Source organism: Drosophila subpulchrella, chromosome X (assembly GCF_014743375.2).
Source record: "Drosophila subpulchrella strain 33 F10 #4 breed RU33 chromosome X, RU_Dsub_v1.1 Primary Assembly, whole genome shotgun sequence".
In the NCBI taxonomy this organism is placed as follows: domain Eukaryota; kingdom Metazoa; phylum Arthropoda; class Insecta; order Diptera; family Drosophilidae; genus Drosophila; species Drosophila subpulchrella.
In genome coordinates, this window is record NC_050613.1 from 20,901,366 (window position 1) to 20,921,067 (window position 19,702).

Consider the following 19,702-nt stretch of genomic DNA (forward strand, 5'->3'; position numbering starts at 1 on the left):
TAGTATTTTTATCATGTTAAATGTCAGTATTTTTCAGAAAATAAATAAGGTTACTAAAACTAAATATTTATTTTAATATTATACAAATTTTATTCAAATGATACATTTAAAAGATTACAAATTTTGCTGAATTTAGATTAGCTACTTTTCTCAATCATATTATTTCGTTACTTAAAATATGTACATATATATTTATAATTCGTTAAAATCAACTAAAAATACTATAATTTTCCACCACATATAGAGTTTACTGTATTTGGTATTTTCTAACGACCTTGGTATATCGATTTTAACCCGTTATCGATAACCATAACGCCTCCCTACATCGATATCATATCACAAAAGAAAAATAAATAAATAAAAAAAATAGAATGCTTTGTGCTGGAAATCAGCGTTGATTCACTGCGGGAAATCCAAACAGACGACAGGGAAAACACAGCGGAACCGCAGTGGAGCGCCATGGAGGAGCGCCAGGACTACGATCTTGAGGACTATGACCTGAACTTTGTGCAGCTAAGTCGCCAGCAGGTCTTGCAGCGATATTCGGGTGCAGTGCATCAGTTGCGCCGCCTGGCGGATCAGCGATATGCGGTGCGCTCCCTGAGCTTCGACAACTATGTGCTGTTTCAGTATTTCCGGCAGCGCAATTGGCAGACGGGCGTCACGCCCACCGCCCCCCTGATGGCTTATCTTAAACTGGAGGTACTGCATCATCTGCTGGACCGGCGTCGCCAGATCCTCTGCTGGCTCTTCTACCTAACGCTGGTGTCGCTCTGCGTGGCCGCCTACCGTTACGAGACGACCAGCTCCACCAATGGCCAACAGGAGCGCGTGGTCCAATCCATGATCTATCCCGGTATGCGCATGTGGCGCCGGATGACCATGCCGCTGATCCAACGATTCCCACAGTTGACCGAGCTCTACGACGAGTCGTGCTTGATGGGCAATCCGTTCTATCAGCTGGAGGATCTCAGTTGTGGGCCGTGCGCCGATGTGGAGAGCGTTTGGTTGGAGGGCGAGGAGTGCGGTGGTGGTCTCCCAGCGGAGGACGATCAGAGCCAGCGGTGCCATCAGCCAGAGGGCTCGCCCATAGCTTTTCGCAGCAATCAGCTGGAGGCCATTGATTTGAGCCACTTCTACAACATCTATGCCAACAATCATCAGATCTTCCAGCGCGATGCGTACCGTGTGCTCTCCACCAACCAGGATGTGCACAATCTGGAGGATCTCTTCGGGCAGTTCAACAGCAGCTGGACCCAGCAGGCCCACAATCTGTGGCGCTGCAATCGCATGCTGCCCGCTAGACTTTTGCGTCCCATTTTTGCCCGGCCAGCTCGTTTGCCCAGCATGGGCGTGGCCCTGGAACGTTATGTGGCCATCGATACTGCCCAGGCGCCGGCCTACACCTTGCCGGAGACGGAGTGCCCCAATGTGTACGTCCACCAGGCGGTGGGCACGCGGTTCATCATCCTGCGGCCCACCAGTGAGTGCCGGCACCGCTGTCGCACCCTGTCCCTGCGACTTACCCAGTCCTTTGTGCGTGAGTATCGTCCAGCGGGTCATGTTCTTGGGCGGGGAGATAGTCCGCATGTGAAGGCTTTTTTCAAAATAAAAGAAATCCAATTGAAACAAGCTAACTGATATGCGTGCATCAAAAAGAAGTAGACGGACAATGTTTAATGTCTATGGATCTTCAGCTTACTGGCTTAGCTCTAATGTCCATATAATAATCTTGACAATCTCCCTAAAAATGAAATATGATATTTTTAAACTCTAATCGATAATTGCTAAAGGTGTTTCAGAGTGACATCATTTTGGATTTATCAATATGTTCTGATAAGTGTTACCCCAGTTGGGTCAATTATGTTTGTTTTCTAAGCGGGCTTCGATAGAGCAAATAATTGCATAAGAAAAACAAAATCAAAGCAGTTCCATTAAATATGACCATTTAGTGTGGGATTTCCCCTTAAAAGTGCACACATTTTTAATAAATTTCTTTATTTCCAGTCAGTTACAATTGGTTGTACTGGAAACCGATCTCTGCGCCGGATCCCATCTCGGAATCGCTGTCCATCAGCCTCATCGGCTCCTACTGCTAGAGGATACCGCTTCAGATCCCGATACTGATCTTAATCCCACTTCCCTCGCTCCTAGCTTTAAGCGCCATACACAACCACGACTTTTACCAAGCCAAAATTAATTTACGAATTTTGCCGCTCCATTGGATAAGCAAGCAAAAGAAAAACAGAAAGGCACGAAGGAAGCTAGAAGCTGACTTCGTTTTTGAATTCCTAGATCCTAGACCGTAAGGCCCAATTCGTCGCCCTGTGTAATCCTCAAGCCCTAGATCGTAAGCCTAAGTTTAGTTTAACAGTTAACAAGCTCCTGGCCGCCGCGCTTCATCCTTGTGTTCGTCGTTCTAACCATTTTGCATTTAAAACTTTCGGCTCTAAGTTCTGTTTACACCAACTAGCGTAGTCAACGAAAGCGATTTTGTAAATATCCATTGCCAGACTTGAGTTTGACTTTGTGTTTTTGCAAGAACTCACGAAATAAAAGATACCTAATATGTGCTAAACGTGTTTCTTGTGGTTGGAGTGTTTTATGCCATTTTACTTTTATATTTTGTTTATTACTCTTAAATCTGAAATGCATTTTTTTTAAAAGACTGCCTGAAATAGAATTTACCAACTTTGTTTTAGAAATTAAATATATAGTTATTCTTTCAAAAACTTACGTATTTACCATTTAGAAAAGCTGTTTTTTAATAGATTATAATTTTATTTATGTACATATATAAAATGACTTAAAGCTTTAAACTATAAGCTAACTGGTAAATTGGAATGGATAACAAAAATGTTTAATTTTACTTATGGCTAACAGTAGTTAAATTTTTAATTATAAGGGGTAATTATTTTTTTGTTGAGGAAGGTGAAGATTTTTTTAACATTTGGGATAATAATAACAAAGATATTTAATTTTACTTATGGCTAATAGTGGTTAATATTTGTAAAAGGACTTAAAGCTTAAAACTATGAGCTAACTGGTAAATTTTGATGGTAACAAAGATGTTTAATTTTACTTATGAATAACAGTGGTTAAGATTTTTAAAATGACTTAAAGCTTAAAACTATGAGCTAACTGGTAAATTTTGATGGTAACAAAGATGTTTAATTTTACTTATGAATAACAGTGGTTAAGATTTTTAATTCTGAGGGATTATTATGTTGAGGAAAGTGAGGATTTTGTTTATGTTCGGGATAATAAGGGGCTGTTGATTATGTTTCTGTGTCTGGGTATCTGCGAGTTGGTTCAAAATGGGATTTTGGGAGATTTGATCGCAGTTTTTAAAGGATTGTGAATGGCTATAAATTTAGTCGAAAGGACTGGTGAGTGGTGGGGTTGTTACGCTGAGACTAAATAGATCAACAATTTAGTTTGCCATTATTTGTGTAACAATGAGTTGGCAGTTGTATTTTACAAGGTATTTCTTTTGGCTAAGGATCTATTACTTTATATAGGTTACCCATTTTTAAATAGATTTTGGATTGACCTTCCGCAGGGCATCGAAGTAGGAGCCGGTCATGAGGTCCTGCTCCTGGATGCCCAGCTCCTTGGACAGCTTCTCGGCAATGGCTTGGCCCTCCTCGAGGCTCTGTTCCGGTCGCAGGCACACCTCCAGCTCCAGGAAGTGACCCAGATCTTTCACCTCGTCCAGGTGGATGCGCGTTTGTCCGTGAAGGAATAAATGCCGCCGCTTTGCGAGGACACCGAGGACTCCGTTTGACTGGCGGAGGATCTTCTCGAGCACCTCCGGTTCATCCACCTCCGTCTTGTTGAACTTGGAGAGCTTGGGACCCGCCACATCGGGACGATCGTAGAAGACCAACTGGGAGCGAGCTGGCGCCTGTAGATAGCGCAACTTGAGGCGTCCACCCAGCGGAGATTCGAAGAAGACGTCCCGCTGCTCGATCAACTCCGCATCTTGGCCACCGCCTAGGGTTTTGGCCAGGATCAGGCGCTCCTTGAAGCCTTCGGCTCCGCCCGGAATCCGTGCCTTTACCTCCACATTCCGCTGATCCGCCGGAGAAGCCGCTTCGCACATGGTTTTAAGACGCTTGATATTTGCCAAAAAGCGGCAATAGCCGATAGGCCGAAGATGCAGCCGCGTGAAAAGTTGCTTCCGATAAAGGTGCATTGCACTGCACTAAAAGCCACTGTTCTCACCGATCAGCTCAAGTCGATTTAATACCTATCGAAAAACTAAAAGCTGGTTTTAAAAATGTTTGCTTAATTTTTTTGAATTACCTGTATATGTATCCTTTAAAGATAAAAAAATTAATATTTCTCTCATCGTCATTCTTCACGTTTTGTAAAAATTTTAAATTTTGAGTGTCTTTAGGAAAACGATAACAAAAAAGCTGTTAGGTGAGAACGCTTTAATATCGTTTTCATTTTGGCGCCACTTTTGAAAGTTCCCACTGCGTTCTAAAGGGCGGGAAACTTAAATTGCGATTTAATCCTTGGTCATTATACGGGAAACTAATGGATGAGCAATACCATTTTTAGCACATAATTTATCCGGAATATAAAACTATTATGATTATGTCCTGGAAATACTATTTAAAAACGAGAACTTAAAAATTACATGAGGAATACCATTTTTAGCACATTATTTATGCTGAATATAAAACTATTATGATTATGTACTGGAAATACTTTTAAAAAACGAGTACTTAATATTCACCACTAATAATAATGGTATTCTTATTTGATGATCTCTAGTTTGTTTTGAAAATAACCTTATCCCCTTAACTTTTGTGTATTTAAAAACGATTTTCTTGTGTCTTATTAAAGTCATTTCAATATTTAATCAAAAGTTCTAAATATCGAAACCATTTCAGAACAAAAATACATTTTTCTTAAGTTAGTTTACCAAGAGGAGTTTATTATTATTATTCATTATTTTTAACTTTCTGTCATAGTAAGCAATGAGAGGTTAGGATTGAGCATTACCGTTAAGCCTTTTGCACACCATATACCGTTGTCTTTATATAGATATACTTAAATACATACTTAAAATGTACATTGTGCATATACCGTACCGTTTGAACAAAGAAAGTCTACCAACAACGAATTATAAAGTAAAGACGAGAAAATATGGAAAAATGTGTATGTATTTATGTATGTTTGGATATATATAAATATGTATTATATATTCAGTGAGCGTGGCACACACAACTTGAATAGTCTCTTGCCGAGGCCCCGCTTCATGAACATACAGATACAGCAATAAAGAGGCGGAGAAGTGGAGGAGGAGAAGGAGAGAGGAGAAGAGGAGGAGGAGAAACGATGCCGCGCAACGAACCAATACACTTACATACATATTTATGTCTGTATATATCGCATCTGTGTATGTGTGTGTGTGTGTGTGTGTGGAGTGGTGGCAAAAAGGGCGGGGGAAAAATGGGCGTGGGCGGGGTTCCCGGGGGTTGTTGTTGCTCTGTTTCACGGGGTGGACTTTGCCAGGGGAAGCAGAAGAATAAGAAACAAAGAAGAGGGACTAGGGAGGAGGAAAGAAAGAATAGAAAAGAAAAAGAATGGAAACGTAGAAAAGAGAAAGCAGAAGAAGCCGTTTTAGAAGGCGAGGGGTGGTTTTTCTTTCTTTTCCTCTTTTGGCTTTTTCGTTTTCTAATCTTTAAGTTCCGTTTTTTTTATTCCATTTTTTTTAAATATATTTTTATATTTGATCTTATGGCTGTGCTATTTTAATAATTGTTAAGCTTTTGTTCTTTTTTTATTTCTTGACACAAATTTTAACGCATTACATTATTTTAAAAATATTTTTAAGGAACTCTTTTATTTTTGTATCAGGTTTTAAACTTCTTTTTTCTGCCATTCCTCACAAAAGTTGTAATCATTTTCGGTTGTTCTTTTTGGCAGCAGTTTTATTTTTCTTCCCCCATTATTTTGGCAGCTATTATTTTTATTGGCCCTTTTCTCCCCCAGTTTTTCTCTTGCTATGATTTATAATTTTTTGTTTTGGCTTGAAGTTGGGTAAATGTATTTTTAATTTGCCAGCCATTTTTGATTGTTTTTGCTTCCTCTTCTGTTAGTAGATTGAAATTTTGGATTGGGGTGGAAAAATTATTTGGGGTTCGATAGTGATCAGATCGAAAAGTAGCTCCCTTTCTATCTAGTTTTACTTTGCAGCTAGTAAAGCTCTATATTCCCACTCTTCTTCATCGTTTTCTACTTGTTCGTCATGGAAACATGCATACATACATATGTACGATGTATATACATCCATGAATACATATATAAAAAATGTGAATTGTATATCTTATACCATGGAATTATTATCTATGTGCAGCTATAATAGCTTCAGATACAGAATACATACATTCATACACACACATGCACAGTATCGGACAAAATATTAGGTTACGTAAAAAAAAATTCAAATTCCATACAAAAAATTTTTATTTTCTATGAAAAAAAAAATAGCATTTAAAAAAAAAGTCATTTAAAGTTTTTAATATTATTTTCCATCTGCCTTCCAGCAAAGCCATTCAAATTATCGAGCTTTGTGTGTTGAAGATAAGTACACAGAGAAAATTATGACGTTCTCAAATTGAGTATTTGTATTCTCAATTTGAGGATGTACTCAATTTAAGTACAACATTTGTGGAAAAAACTCATGTTGAGAAAAGCTGCACTCATTTTAAGAAAAATAACTTGAATTGATCACAATTGATCACCCTATAGGGTGAATTTTTACCAAACATGATATTCTACTCAAATAACATTTCTGATCCTTAACTCAAAAACCTTTTTCTTACTCGTAACTCTTCTTGTAAATTAGCTCATTTTACAAATTTCGAAAAACTTTCTAATACCCAAAACCATTAAGTTGACCGCAGGTGTGTGCTTGAATATGTTTGTATGTATGTATGAAACTTTGGTCATAGTGAATGGAAAAGCAACAAAATCATAGCCAAAACAAGAAGCGGGCGAAAAAGGAGCATAGGGAGTGGGAGGGGGTGGCGAGGGGAGGGGCAAACGGAAAAGTGGGCAAAAAAGTGGGAGGGAGAAAGAAACGGGCTGATGCATAGTGGGAAACTGCAGGAGGTGAGGGGGGGGGGGGGGGGGGGGGGGGAGGGGTCGGTGTAGACGAAAATTTAATGCAGTTTTCTCAATTTTCTATGTGGAATTCTGCGATGCTCGACGTCGACTGCGACGCCGACTGCTACGCCGGCTGCGGCAGAGGCAGTGGCAGCAATATAAAATGACGGCGACGACCTTCGCTGCTGCAATCGTTGTTGTTGTAGTTGTGGTTGTAGTTGTAGCTTTTGTTGTGGTTGTTGTCTTTTCTTGCCTTTTGTTGTTGCGGCCCTCAGTTTTTGGTGGCCGATGGCACAAAATTGTATATTGGCCATGTGCAAACACACACACACATACACCCAATAAACACGCATACACAGAGAAAAATATCTAAGTCATGTGTTTTATTTAAAAATATATGTATGTAAGCAGTTTCAATATTTTAAGAATATTCCAAAGGTGATCGATTTTTATAAGTTTAATTTCTAAAAATGGTTTTTATAATTGTATTATATTTTATTTTAAAAAAAATAACTCCCATTTCTGTAGGTCTAAGTTAATAATTTAAAGTTTTATTTTCTGTAGTGTCTTGTATTTTAGCCATTATTATAACTAAAATATTAGCATCTTAATGGTTTATAAAACCAAATCGCAATCTTAAGTTATAATTCTAAATTAAAAAAAAAAAGTATTTAAAAATTATGGTTCGAAAATGTTCTGCGTGGACTTACAAAAACATACATATTTGATTTAAGTGTGTGTATAAAATGCATAAATATGTATGAATTGTCTGTATGTTTTGCGGGCGTTTATATAAAGTAAAACTCTTTTGTGTATGTATCTGGTTTTGCGATTGTAACTGTTTACCACCTCTATGATACCGTTCTCCCTCCCACTCGCTGGCCGCCCGATATTGCCATCTCTTTTTTAACATAACCAGCTGCGACTTTAACTTTACAGTTGCTGTTATTGTTGTTGTTGTTGTTGCCCTGTCTCTTTTGCTCTTTTGTCCGAGTGTATGTGTGTGTGTGTGCTTATTTTATGTTTTCTTTTTCGTTGGAGAGAGATACTTTGACCTTTTTTCCATCAAGAAGTCTGTGAGCTGGAGATCATTGCAGATTAAATACACACACACATACAGCAACAACAACAAAATGTATCTGACGAATACAGAGATTTGTATCTCGGCTTTTTTCGTTGTTCTTTTTTTTGTCCGTTTGCTTAATATTTATTCTCTGTTATTCGCTTTTTTATTTATTTCCTTTTGCCCGGCTTTTATGACTTCATTTTGTTCGTTTCCTTTTTATAATTTGACCAATTTTGGTTGTGTATCTATGTACATAAAAGATATATATATATATGTATATTGTTTTCGCTTTGTTCCTAGGCACCCAACATTTTTCAATGAAATCGATTGTGGAGAACGAGCGGGCGGAAGACACACACAACAAGTGGAAGCCAAAAATCTGCATGTATCTGGGTATATATGTATGTGTGTATATCCATCCATTGAAACCCCCCGCATCCAACCCTTTGCCCCATTGCAGACCCCCTTTTTGAGCGCACCCGAAAATCCCCCACCACCCCCAACCCCGTGCAGTTCAATGGACTCTGACTTTTTCGGCATACCCTCACTTTTTCGAAACGGGGAGAATGGAGATTTGATAATTCGATCCATTTTTCAAAAAGACAGATATAATTGGAGGCCCTAAGAAATTTCAAAATGTTTTAAATCATTTATAAAATTAACCAGTTAAACCATATTTAATTATATGCATATTTAAAATATCTTTGGCTTAAAGATCTGGGATAAAAAGGTTTTTTCAGATACTTTTTTTTAGAGATTTTTAATCCCTAAGGCTTTTCAAGCGCCGTAAAGCATGCTACATATTTTAATATATATTTTTATTTATAAGAAAACTATCTTTATCTCATAAATAAAGTCCAGTGCGGAATTAAAAAGCTGGTTTGCATATTTTAAGTAACCATTAAGTAATGTTTTTTAAGTCATGTTTATCTGGCTTTACAGATAGTATCAAATAGTCTATAAGATCCTTTACAACCTTTTTATAAAGGGGTTATTGATAGAGTATGCAAGCTGCGACTCTAAGATATTACTTTTTATTGCGCTTGTTTCTTAAGTTTTTCTTTTGGCAGTGCACCAAATTGAAAATTACTGGGTGTTCGGGTATTTTAAACACTCTATTAGATATTACAATTTTTTTTTAAAGAAAAGTAATGATTGGAAATTGTAGTGGTTTCAAACTAATATAAAGTTGAAATCATATTATATTTGTTTTCTTGATATGCCAACTAATATAACTAATATACCCTTTACTTTACTTTCGTAAGTCTTGAAAGAGGGAAAATAAATGGGGAAAAAATAATAATACAAAAGAAAAATTAGCTGCTATTTTTCCATCTTCCCCTTTCACCACCCCCCCACCCCATCGCCCGCCTTCTTTCTGTCTCTTTCGCACCCGCATTACCTTCGTCTTTTATTTGCAATTTTGCTTTTTCGCCTTTCTTCGCTGTTGCAGTGCAAATAAATAAATTATAAATGTCTCTATCCACAAAAACACACACACCAAAGTATGTATGTACATATGTATATGCATATATACATACATACATAGGTATACATATATAGATGAAGATATATAGATTATACTTATAGGTTTGTGTTGGATATTTCATATTTATTTATGAGCCAACGCAAAAAGAAGATAAATATATGCACATACATTTATATATGTACATATATGTATGTATGTATAATCCACACATACAACCACAACGAAGCACCACAAAGCGGAACGGCAAAAGCCAAAGCCGAATGCATGCAAACATACTTAAGTATATCCACATACTTACATACATACATATGTACATATGTATGTACATATGAAAAACCAATTTTGTTTTTACGCTTCGATTTTTATACATATACATATGTAAGTAAGCTTTTCGATGAAAAAAAAATAAAACCAAACGATGGAAAAGTGGGCGGAAAATGGAAGAAAAGTGCGAAAATGGAACAATGAAAAGGACCGAAGATTTTGAAATAACTAAGAAATCAACAGATCAAGTAAATTAGATGTTTCCCAGTCTCCAAAAATTGATTGATATACTCTATCACCAATTATTTATTACTTAGGTACTTACTTATTTACACCATTTCTTTATAAATACATACACTTATGTACCTATCATAATTTCCCTATGCAATATATTGTATATTTCTGGGATCTTAAATGCTACCTGAAAAGTTTTAAGGATCTGTCTCAGGTAGTAAGGGATTTTGACAAGCTTTGGGTGCGCACTCAATAGATCTTTTATTCCATCAGGTAGCCCAAGTAGCACATGTCAAGGATGCTAAATAATAATAAGGAAGGACGAGAGGGATGGATAATCGGGGAAATCCCGCAGGGCGCTACAACGATCACAATAATAATGTTTTGGAAAGGGATTACTACCCCCAAGCGCCGAATCATTTTCTGTATTACCTATTTAACTGTTGAAATGATCTTTTAGGAATTTACTTATTTCGTAGACGCAAAAATACCTCAGTTATGACACATCAAACGTTTAAACTGCAACTATAGGTTTGTAGACTTATAGGAAAATTCCTCTCTTTTATCTCAAATTGTATTCTTTTGATAAAAAAAAATTATTCATAGACAATACTTCCTTTATGGTATGGTAAACTTATTCTAAGAGTTAAGCTTAATTGAACTGAACTATGATTCTGTCGTTTAATTTTCCAAGCAAATAATAATAATAAATGCATATTCTAAAATCGTGTTACTTTGATCTAAATATTTTGCTAGATTTTCTGCGTTCCTAAATTGGGTTGTCTAGACATTACTCACACATTTGTATGTATTTATATATGCATGTATGTATGTATGTAAGAAATGGCGAAAAGCAAAGGAAATCATGAGCAACTGATGACAGCTTACTTTATGTTAGCTTTATATTATCTGGAAATGCGGGCATGTAAATTCCACAAATCATGAATCACGCCATACATACATACACATTATAATATACATACATAAGTACATATATTTCGAGTGCATTTGTGTGTACATTTGTGGCGTGTCAACAAAGCACAAGCACCTACTAAACATACAGACACATGTATGTACGTGTGTACTTGTAAATGTGCATATGTATGTATATTAATACATGTGGAATTTAAGCAAAACGGAGTGCAATAATAATCAACAATATTAATTGTGAAATGCGAGAGGCGAAAACAGAGTTGCCACGTCACGTGGCTGCTGGATGTGGTGGGAACCCTGATCGAGAGAAACTAGCAAATCGCTGACTAACTGTACTTTATCCCATTTTTTCTTCTATTACGTTAAGTTTCTTTTTTTCTTTTCATTTCCCTTTTATCCATTCTAAATGACCAGCCTTTTTTTGTCGCCTCCCTTTTCTCCTTCTAATTTGCCAACCTGAATTGGCAAAAACCAAAAAAGGGAAAGAGAAGAAGCTGAGAGAATAAAAGAAGAACGACGGCAGAGGAAAGCACAAAAAGAAGACCAACCGCAAAGTGAAAAAAAAAAGAAACTAAATTGGTATGTAAAAAGTGATGAAGAAAAAAAGCTGCGTCGACGTCGACGTCGCTGCCAACAGCTTAACTGTGGAATTTGCCTCTGCCGATTTCGCTAATCTCCCACCCACGCACACAGCCAAAAGGGGTTTATTTTTAACTATGTATGTATGCACGTGTACATATGTATATGTACGCATGTATGTACATACGTTGTGTATGGGGTGTCATCGAAATCTCCAGAGATTCCACTTCCGCTGGTATGCAAATCTCTCGAGAAATGTAGGAAATCCCCAGGGACTTAAATAATCACTCTACTAGTTTTAAAACCTAAACACATACATATGTACATACAGACTTTATTACATACATACATACATCCATACATACATACTGTGCTTAGGCTTGTTAAGGCATGTTTTGAAACATTTTTGACTGTACTTATGTAAGTATATTCCAAGTTCTTAAGTTTTAATAATAACTAATTTTATTTTAAGCGTGGTCTGTGGATACGTGTTTTTCTAATCACCCCTAAATATTAAATTTGTTCTATGTATGTAATAATATTTTTTCAGTTTATTGACATTCCTTAAATAATCTCTGACGAATGCCAAAATTCCCAGATATTTCAGCTGCTGGCTGATGCTTTTGCCTTGGTAATTCCCCCACAGATCGAATTGCAACTGAAAGAACTCCGAAACTGTCTTTCCTTATCAATTGACACCTGTCTTTTCGGGTGTTGGCTGTTATCAGCTCTCTCTTATAAACACAAACAAACTTATGGCGTTCTGCTAGCATGCGGAAGTGTTTGCGATTTCTTCTCTTTATTGATATTGCCTGTGAATGAAAAATTGCAAAACCAAAACAATCGGACACTACGACAACAATAACCCAATATGAAGCTGAAGATTTGAAAATTGAGCGTAAAAATCTAAGCATTGCAATGACAACGATGACGACAAAGGAACCACGACAGACAACTCGGCTCTCGGATCTCGGGGCCTCTTAGACTCCCAGACTTTTGGACTTGGCTTGACGGAAGGGGAAGCGGTACGGTGACGGCCAGCCAGAAGCATTCAGTGCCCTACATCCCAAGGTCGCTCAAGGGATGATGAACTCGGTGAAAGATAATATTATAACGGAAGCACCATTGGAGAAACGACCTTTTCCCCATTAATGGAATTATTTCAACTTAAATTTATTGTTTTCCAGAATAATATTCATAGTATTGCCTAATTAATATTGATTTCGTTGAAATTTCAGTATATCATTTAAAAAAAACTTAGTCCTTAGGAATTCAATGTTTCAAATGTCATCTAGCTTTAATGTCTTGTATTATAACTATATAGCTAAGAGATTTTTATTATGTTCATGAAGTATATTAAATTGTGACTAGCGCCCTAATTTATAAGTATTTTTGTACTTGTAGCGTTAGGAAGAATTAAACCAAAAAAAATAAATAAAAGAGCGGGTAGCTCCTCCTCTTAAAGGTTTTTTTCCGATCCAGTAAATAAATATAGCATTGGTCAATGGCATTTGGAGAATTGAAAAACCCTTAATATTTATTTTTTACTAATCCAAATTCCTTAAGTTCATCAAAAAAGGACGAGAAAAAACCCATCAAACTTTATAGTATCTTTAAGGAATATACCAAATGGGATATGCCTATCAAATTACTGGAAGGGCTTTAGCTTCACTTCACAAATGCTATAATATTGATAACAATAACAATAAAACAAAAACATGCCATAACAAAAACAACAACACCGAGCGAACGAAAAACGCAAGGCGCAGATGACGAAAACGTCGACGTCGACGTCGCTGCCGCCGCCGAACGAAGAGCAAGCCAAAAAGTGGGAGACGAGGAGCAGCGGAACAGCGGAGGGGGCAGAGAAAGCGATAGGCAGAAGAGACGGCAACGAAGGGGAGGGGGAGGGGCAGAAGGCAGAAGCACACCTGAAAGTCATAGTCATAACGGGTTGTTGTTGTTCTTGTTTGTTGGTTAGGCGAAAAGCAAAAAAAAAAATGAAAAGAAACAAAAAATCAAACCAACACCAATGCAAAAACAAACAAATAGATGATGGCAATGAGAAAAGGGGATGAACGTGCGGCGGGGCAGATGGGGAAGGGAAGAAGAAGAGGAGCAGAAGCAAAAGAGTACGCAAAGAAAATAAAATCGCAAGCAAATAAGAACACAAAAGCAAACGAAAAGCGGCGGCAATGAAGCAAAGCGAAAAACGAGTTAAATTTACACCAAGAACACTGAAGCAAAGACAAAGGGCGAAGAGAGAAAGCGAAAGGGGAAGAGGGGACGACCCGAACTTTTCCCGAATACAGTTATCAATCAACCGAAAAATCAGTGTATTGACCGGATGTTTGATGTATGTACACTCAGTAAGGGAATTCCCTTTATCCGGGAATCCTCCCTTTTATAATTCTACAAATATCAAATTTGAAGAATAAGATGGATATAATTCGTGTATGTACATACATATGTATACTGAAAAGACGAAATTTTCGAATTTTAAAACTACCATTTTCGTTTTTATACATACATATGTATTTCTAATTTTATTATCAAAAGTAATATGTATGTAATTACATTTTATTTTAAAATAATTTCAAGTTTAATAATTTTTTTTTTAAATATCCCCTTAAATTTAAATTAGCGACACTATTAAGCTAATAAACTATTTTAATTTTCAAAATAAGTGTGCACTTAAAAACATTTTCTAGAACGATCAACGAAAGTTTCCATTTTCAACTTTTCGTTGCCCAAAGCTTTGTAATAAATATGTAGCATTTGAAATAATACGAGCAAACAGATGTGCAAAATATCCTATATCATAGACTTTCATATAAACGTACTTAAACACATACATACATACATATCTATGGATAAATATATTTTAACGGTTAAATATGCACATTTAATATGACTGCTGGATAAAGGCGTGGAGGCGTGGCTGTGGGAGGAAGGCGGGCGTCTTTCGGGGGGTCGAGCGAAAATAAAAAAAAAATCACAAAATATAATACTGGGCTAGTTGCTATCCCGCTCGCACCCGCACCGCTAAACGGCCTGGCCTTGCGCAACGCGCTCGCTTACTCACACACACACACACACAGTGTGCTCTTTAATCTCCAGAGTTTACGAAGAGCGAGAAAGAGAAGGAGGAGAGGGGAGAACACTCTCGAGCGGTCGCGAATGGAGAGGCCCCGCTTCGCATCGCGTCGTTTTGTTTCGTTTCATTTCGTTTCGTTTGCAGCCACAACAAGTTTTTCAACAGAAGAGCACGCGTGCGAGCGAGATGGGCATACCAAAAATAATGCCAACGCACACACACACACACACACTACATTCACAAATATCTAACCGTTAACCCATTAAGGTCTCTGCGGGCTGCCCTCAAAAAAAAAAAATCGGAAAAAAGCAAAGCAGAAACGATTAAAAACATTTCCCAGATCTCAATAGATAAAAACGATCGCCACCACCGATAAGGTTCTTTCGAGAGATCAGCGATCCGGGGTTCTTCCAAAACTTGCATCATCCCTTGGAACTATGCATAGCCAAGGGTTAATCACACTCATAGTTGGCACATTAGTCATCAAAGTTACAGCGAGCTATACTAAGTATTCTGCCATTTCGGTTAAGATCTTTGCTTAGGGTAGACAAATAACATTTTATTTGCAAATACAAAGATACTAGGGTTAAATTACAAGATATAATCTGTAGATATGTATGTATTCATTTTTTTGGGGTTTCCAATTCACTAATCGGGAATTTTCTATCATGCCTGCGAAAAAAACTTTTTTTATTGAACTTGCTAAAACAAAACAGTTTTGGTATTATTATATTTTTTTATTTAAAATATACAGTATGTGGTTACATTTCTATTCCTTATGCTTATTCTAGTGGAAAATCCATTACATTTCTCTTATTGTGTGTGCCACGTGGTATCGTTTCTTTTATTGGCTATTTGGATTGAACCACCCTCTTCTATTATTGCAACTTTGTGTTTTGTAGAACAACGTCCAATCCCTGTATTATAATTTGTCTTAATTAAGTAATTCATGAAAGCCAATAATAAAATGTTTATTTTATAACAAGCATTATAACGAAACTTTACACGACTTGCTTATCTGGCTATGTCTCTCCCTGTCTCTCCTGCGCCCGTCTCCCTCCCTCTCAGCCACTCGCTGCTTTTCGCACGCTACACTGTTGCTGTTGTTTTCTTTTTTTTTCCTTTTTTTTTTGTTAATTCATTATTGAGGCCAATTGAATTTGTGTGAAGCAAAGTGTGCGAGTGTGTGTATTTGCGTGTGTGTTTGTGTGTGTGTGTGTGTGTGTCTAGCAGCGTGCTTGAATGAGTGACGCAGCGACGGAGAGACGAAAGAGACGGAGAGACAAAAAGACGGACGGGCTGCGCTGCGTGGACGAGTACCCGGCAAGAGACTATGCAACACGTTTAAATATGCGCAACCGACGAGCGACGAACAACAACACGAATGCCGAACGAAAGGGAGAGAGCACAGAAACGGAAAAAAAAACACACACACACACACACACACAGACGCAAGTAATTTGGAAGAAGCAGATGACGGCGAAGAAGACGAAGAAGAAGAGAGGAGGCAAAAGCAAAAGCAAAAAGCAGCAGCTGAGCAGAGAGTTTGATGACGTCGCCTGCCAAAGTCTAACTGTTCGTGGCACACACACAAACACACACACACACAGATGAACTGGCCACCCCCTCTCCGCATTTCCAGCCCCTCCTCCCACCACCTTTGCATTTTTCTTTGCCTTTTTTCGCGTCTTTTTATCGATGAGTTCTGGCTGTACTGTGTTGTTCTTGTTGTTTGGGTCACGAGTTCGCGCAGTCGACTTATCCGAACTTTTAAATGACCTACAGTAAATATTTACCCAAGGCACATGCTAATTTATAATATCTTCAGAAATAACTTAATATAATTTTAAAAAAATAAACATATATGTAAATCGTTTACATTTCAATATTTTACATGCCATCCATCTGAAACTTAATATTTATATATTAAAATTTGCAAATCTATCTGAAAAACAGAATATTTCAATATGAATTGATCAGTATTATTTTCTAGATTAGTTCTTCTAGATTTATTTTAAGATTTTTTTTCATGCTGCTAAAAGTAATATGCCCATAACTAATAAATGTAGCGCACAACTTTCTGCGGGGGAAGCACAAACCAAACGAAAGACATGAATTCCCTTCCAGACAAAAATAGTAGTTGTATAATTTTGATCGAAAAATAAGGAAATACATATTTTACTTAACATTAATGGGTTTTTGTTGTAAGTATAATTCGTATCCTAAAATTCTATTATGTAAATATATTCCATTATGTTCCTACATTCCTATATAATGTGCACTATTTAGGGAACCATTTTTATAATAATCCCGCTTACGGGGATTGTCCTACAAAGAGATTAGCGAAACATCTGTGACGTAAAACAAGAGGTGTGTATGCTGATCGGAAAACCCTAATTGACCTCTTGGGACATCATAAAAGAGTAGAAAGAGCGAACGAAAACAGAAAAGAAACTGATGATGATAATGGTAGAGAGCCGGACTCAAAGAGCAATATCAATTACATGGGGGGACCAGGTGGTCCTGCGACCAGAGTTGCCAACTGCCACCGAACTGCGCGAACGGAAGGGGAAAGAGGAGAGTGTGAAAAATATATGACGCGTTCTTCAAAGCGCTTTTTGTGCTGAATGACAGATACGATGAAAACTTACAACAAAGAAATGGCAACCCACATGCACACACACACACACAGCTGTGAAGGGAAGAAGAAAAGTGGTGAGGGGGGAGGGGAGGGGGAAGTGGTGTTCGGAAAGTTCCCAAGGGCTGGGAAACTAAGTGAGTGGGAGGGAGAGAGAAAGCCAAGGAAACAGAGAGAGAGCAAGAGCAACTGCAGCAGGCGAATGAAAGTGCATAAAAGGCAGCCAACTAAATTGTGCATCTGTATTGGAATTTGTGTCTATGTACAATATAGATACATATCTATGCATGTCTGTATGTAAGTGTGTATGTTTGTTAGTGCATTTTTTGGGCGAAACTTGGTGAGCACTTTTCTTCTTCTTTTTTGCCCATTTTGTATTTGCATAGATTGCAATTGCAACTGCAGGCAGCAAAAACAACAATCGAAGCGAGAGAACCAGAAAATGATAAGCAAAAGATGCGGATACTGATAATGCAGGCAGGAGCCCCCCTCCCCCACCCCCTCCCCCTTTTCATCCTCTTTCCCGTCCAAGCAAAAACAACAACAAAATGCCACAAAACAAACGCAAAAACTTGCTGGTAAAAAGTTGCATTGAAGCAACGCTTAACCCACTATTTACCCAAATGGAATGTGCGATAAACATTTGAAAATATAAAAATTTAATAGTAACAAAGTTTTCTTATCACTAGCATATAGTATATGTACATTGTACATATGTATGTACATATTTATTTAAAGTTCTAAGAATTTCTAGCTTGTATTTTAGTCATAAGGAATGTATTATGATACGAATTTTGGGCTCTAGAACTTGAGTACAACTAAAGAAACACCTTGGACTACCCTTATTTTCGACAGGTGTATCTTTGCGGTTAAGTCCTTGACTTGAACAGCATACCACCCTATTGGAAATATGGTGGTACATAAATGCTTTGGTCTAACATCTGCTAAACCTAACCACCCTTGAATTTTAAAAAAAAGAACCCTATAAACTCGCATTATCATACATATAAAAAATGAATGAAATACATTTCCCATATTACTAACCATATTTTAAATGGGTCTTACAAGATACAGCCGATATTGTCCAACATTCCAAAGCAAATGCTAACTTTCCATCAAAAAAGCACATACTTATAACGCGTGGGAATTGACACACAGAGGGTTAAAGGTGGTAATGGGCGGTGGGAGTTGGAAGTGGTGGGTGCGATGGGGGGGGGGGGGGGGGGGGGGGGGGGTGCACTCACATTAACACCGGCACACAAACACTGACACACTCAGGTGCTGCGGGCGCATTAGCCCAAAGCAGAAAGCAAAGTGCAGTGCATAGTGAAAAGAGGAGAGGAAAATAGAGAAGAGAAGAGAAGAGCAGCGAAGAAGGGAGGGGGAGATGTGGTGAGGAGGTGAATGGGATGATTGCGGTGAAAAGAGCTGCGGGTGGTTCAACGGGGGGAGCGGGGCGGGGGGCTACGGAGGCGCGTAGAGGGCAAGCCGAGGTCGAACGGATGTCCGGTTCCCATTGATTGGCCGGAGACCCCCTTCGAAGGGGGGTTAATCGAGTCAAAGAAATGTGAAGGAAAACTGCATAATTTGAAATTCGTGTCACAAGCCCAGTATGGAAAATACTACATTTTCCTAAACGTTGAACGGCAGAAATTCACAAAAACAGCTGTTTTTTTAAAGTATTTTAAATGTGATATTACAGGGGCATTTCGTTAAGTAGTCAAAAAAATAAGTTTTGTATAACAATCAACCACAATGATCAATAAATATCTATGAGAATAGTAAAATTAAATAGTACAAGAGTATGTTACATCACTTTTAAAGCTCATAAGTTGGATAAGTGTCGAAATGATCTAATTTGCCTTTGCATTTTCTGAGAATGCAACCCTGCGTTCATAAACCTCCTAGTTCTTCTTCTCTCACACCAAATATCGCCATCCCTTTCCCTGCGCAATCGTGAAGCTTGCCAAAATCAAAGCAATTGGCAGGGACCACCCACCACCCACCACCCCCAGGCCCCCCTTTGAACCACCCATTCTCCATTTTCCATTGATGGTTAAGCGAACAGTCTGCATACGTACATACATACATATATACATCATACATACATACGGGCAGACGCACACATGCAGGCACATGTTTAGTCGTGTTTACATAGCAAAGCGCGCACGAAACGGGGCCTTTCGTAACGCTCGCTTCTCACGCTGTCTCCCTCTTTCTCCCACCCCCCCCCCCCCACCCGCTCTCCCTCTCTCTCACACTCTTCGTTCGCATCGA

General features: G+C 38.1%; 2 protein-coding genes across 2 annotated transcripts; one reads left to right on the forward strand and one right to left on the reverse strand.

Annotated features, from left to right (window-relative positions):
• The first annotated feature begins 313 nt into the window (after positions 1 to 313).
• LOC119557856 lies at positions 314 to 2,573 on the forward strand. The gene is made up of 2 exons (XM_037870845.1): positions 314 to 1,540; positions 2,008 to 2,573. Exons 1-2 carry the CDS (start codon positions 460 to 462, stop codon positions 2,097 to 2,099), a joined length of 1,173 nt encoding a protein of 390 aa, XP_037726773.1. The 5' UTR covers positions 314 to 459; the 3' UTR covers positions 2,100 to 2,573.
• Positions 2,574 to 2,987: 414 nt separating this feature from the next.
• LOC119556493 lies at positions 2,988 to 4,178 on the reverse strand. Its single transcript, XM_037868752.1, has one exon. It carries the CDS (start codon positions 4,103 to 4,105, stop codon positions 3,533 to 3,535), a length of 573 nt encoding a protein of 190 aa, XP_037724680.1. The 5' UTR covers positions 4,106 to 4,178; the 3' UTR covers positions 2,988 to 3,532.
• Between the last annotated feature and the right edge of the window lie 15,524 nt (positions 4,179 to 19,702).

Excerpts from the sequence above, each read along its gene's own strand:
- LOC119557856 (XM_037870845.1), top strand. The coding sequence starts at position 460 with ATGGAGGAGCGCCAGGACTACGATCTTGAGGACTATGACCTGAACTTT. Across the intron at positions 1,541-2,007 it reads ACTTACCCAGTCCTTTGTGC|TCAGTTACAATTGGTTGTAC; the intron begins GTGAGTATCGTC and ends CTTTATTTCCAG.
- LOC119556493 (XM_037868752.1), bottom strand. The coding sequence starts at position 4,105 with ATGTGCGAAGCGGCTTCTCCGGCGGATCAGCGGAATGTGGAGGTAAAG.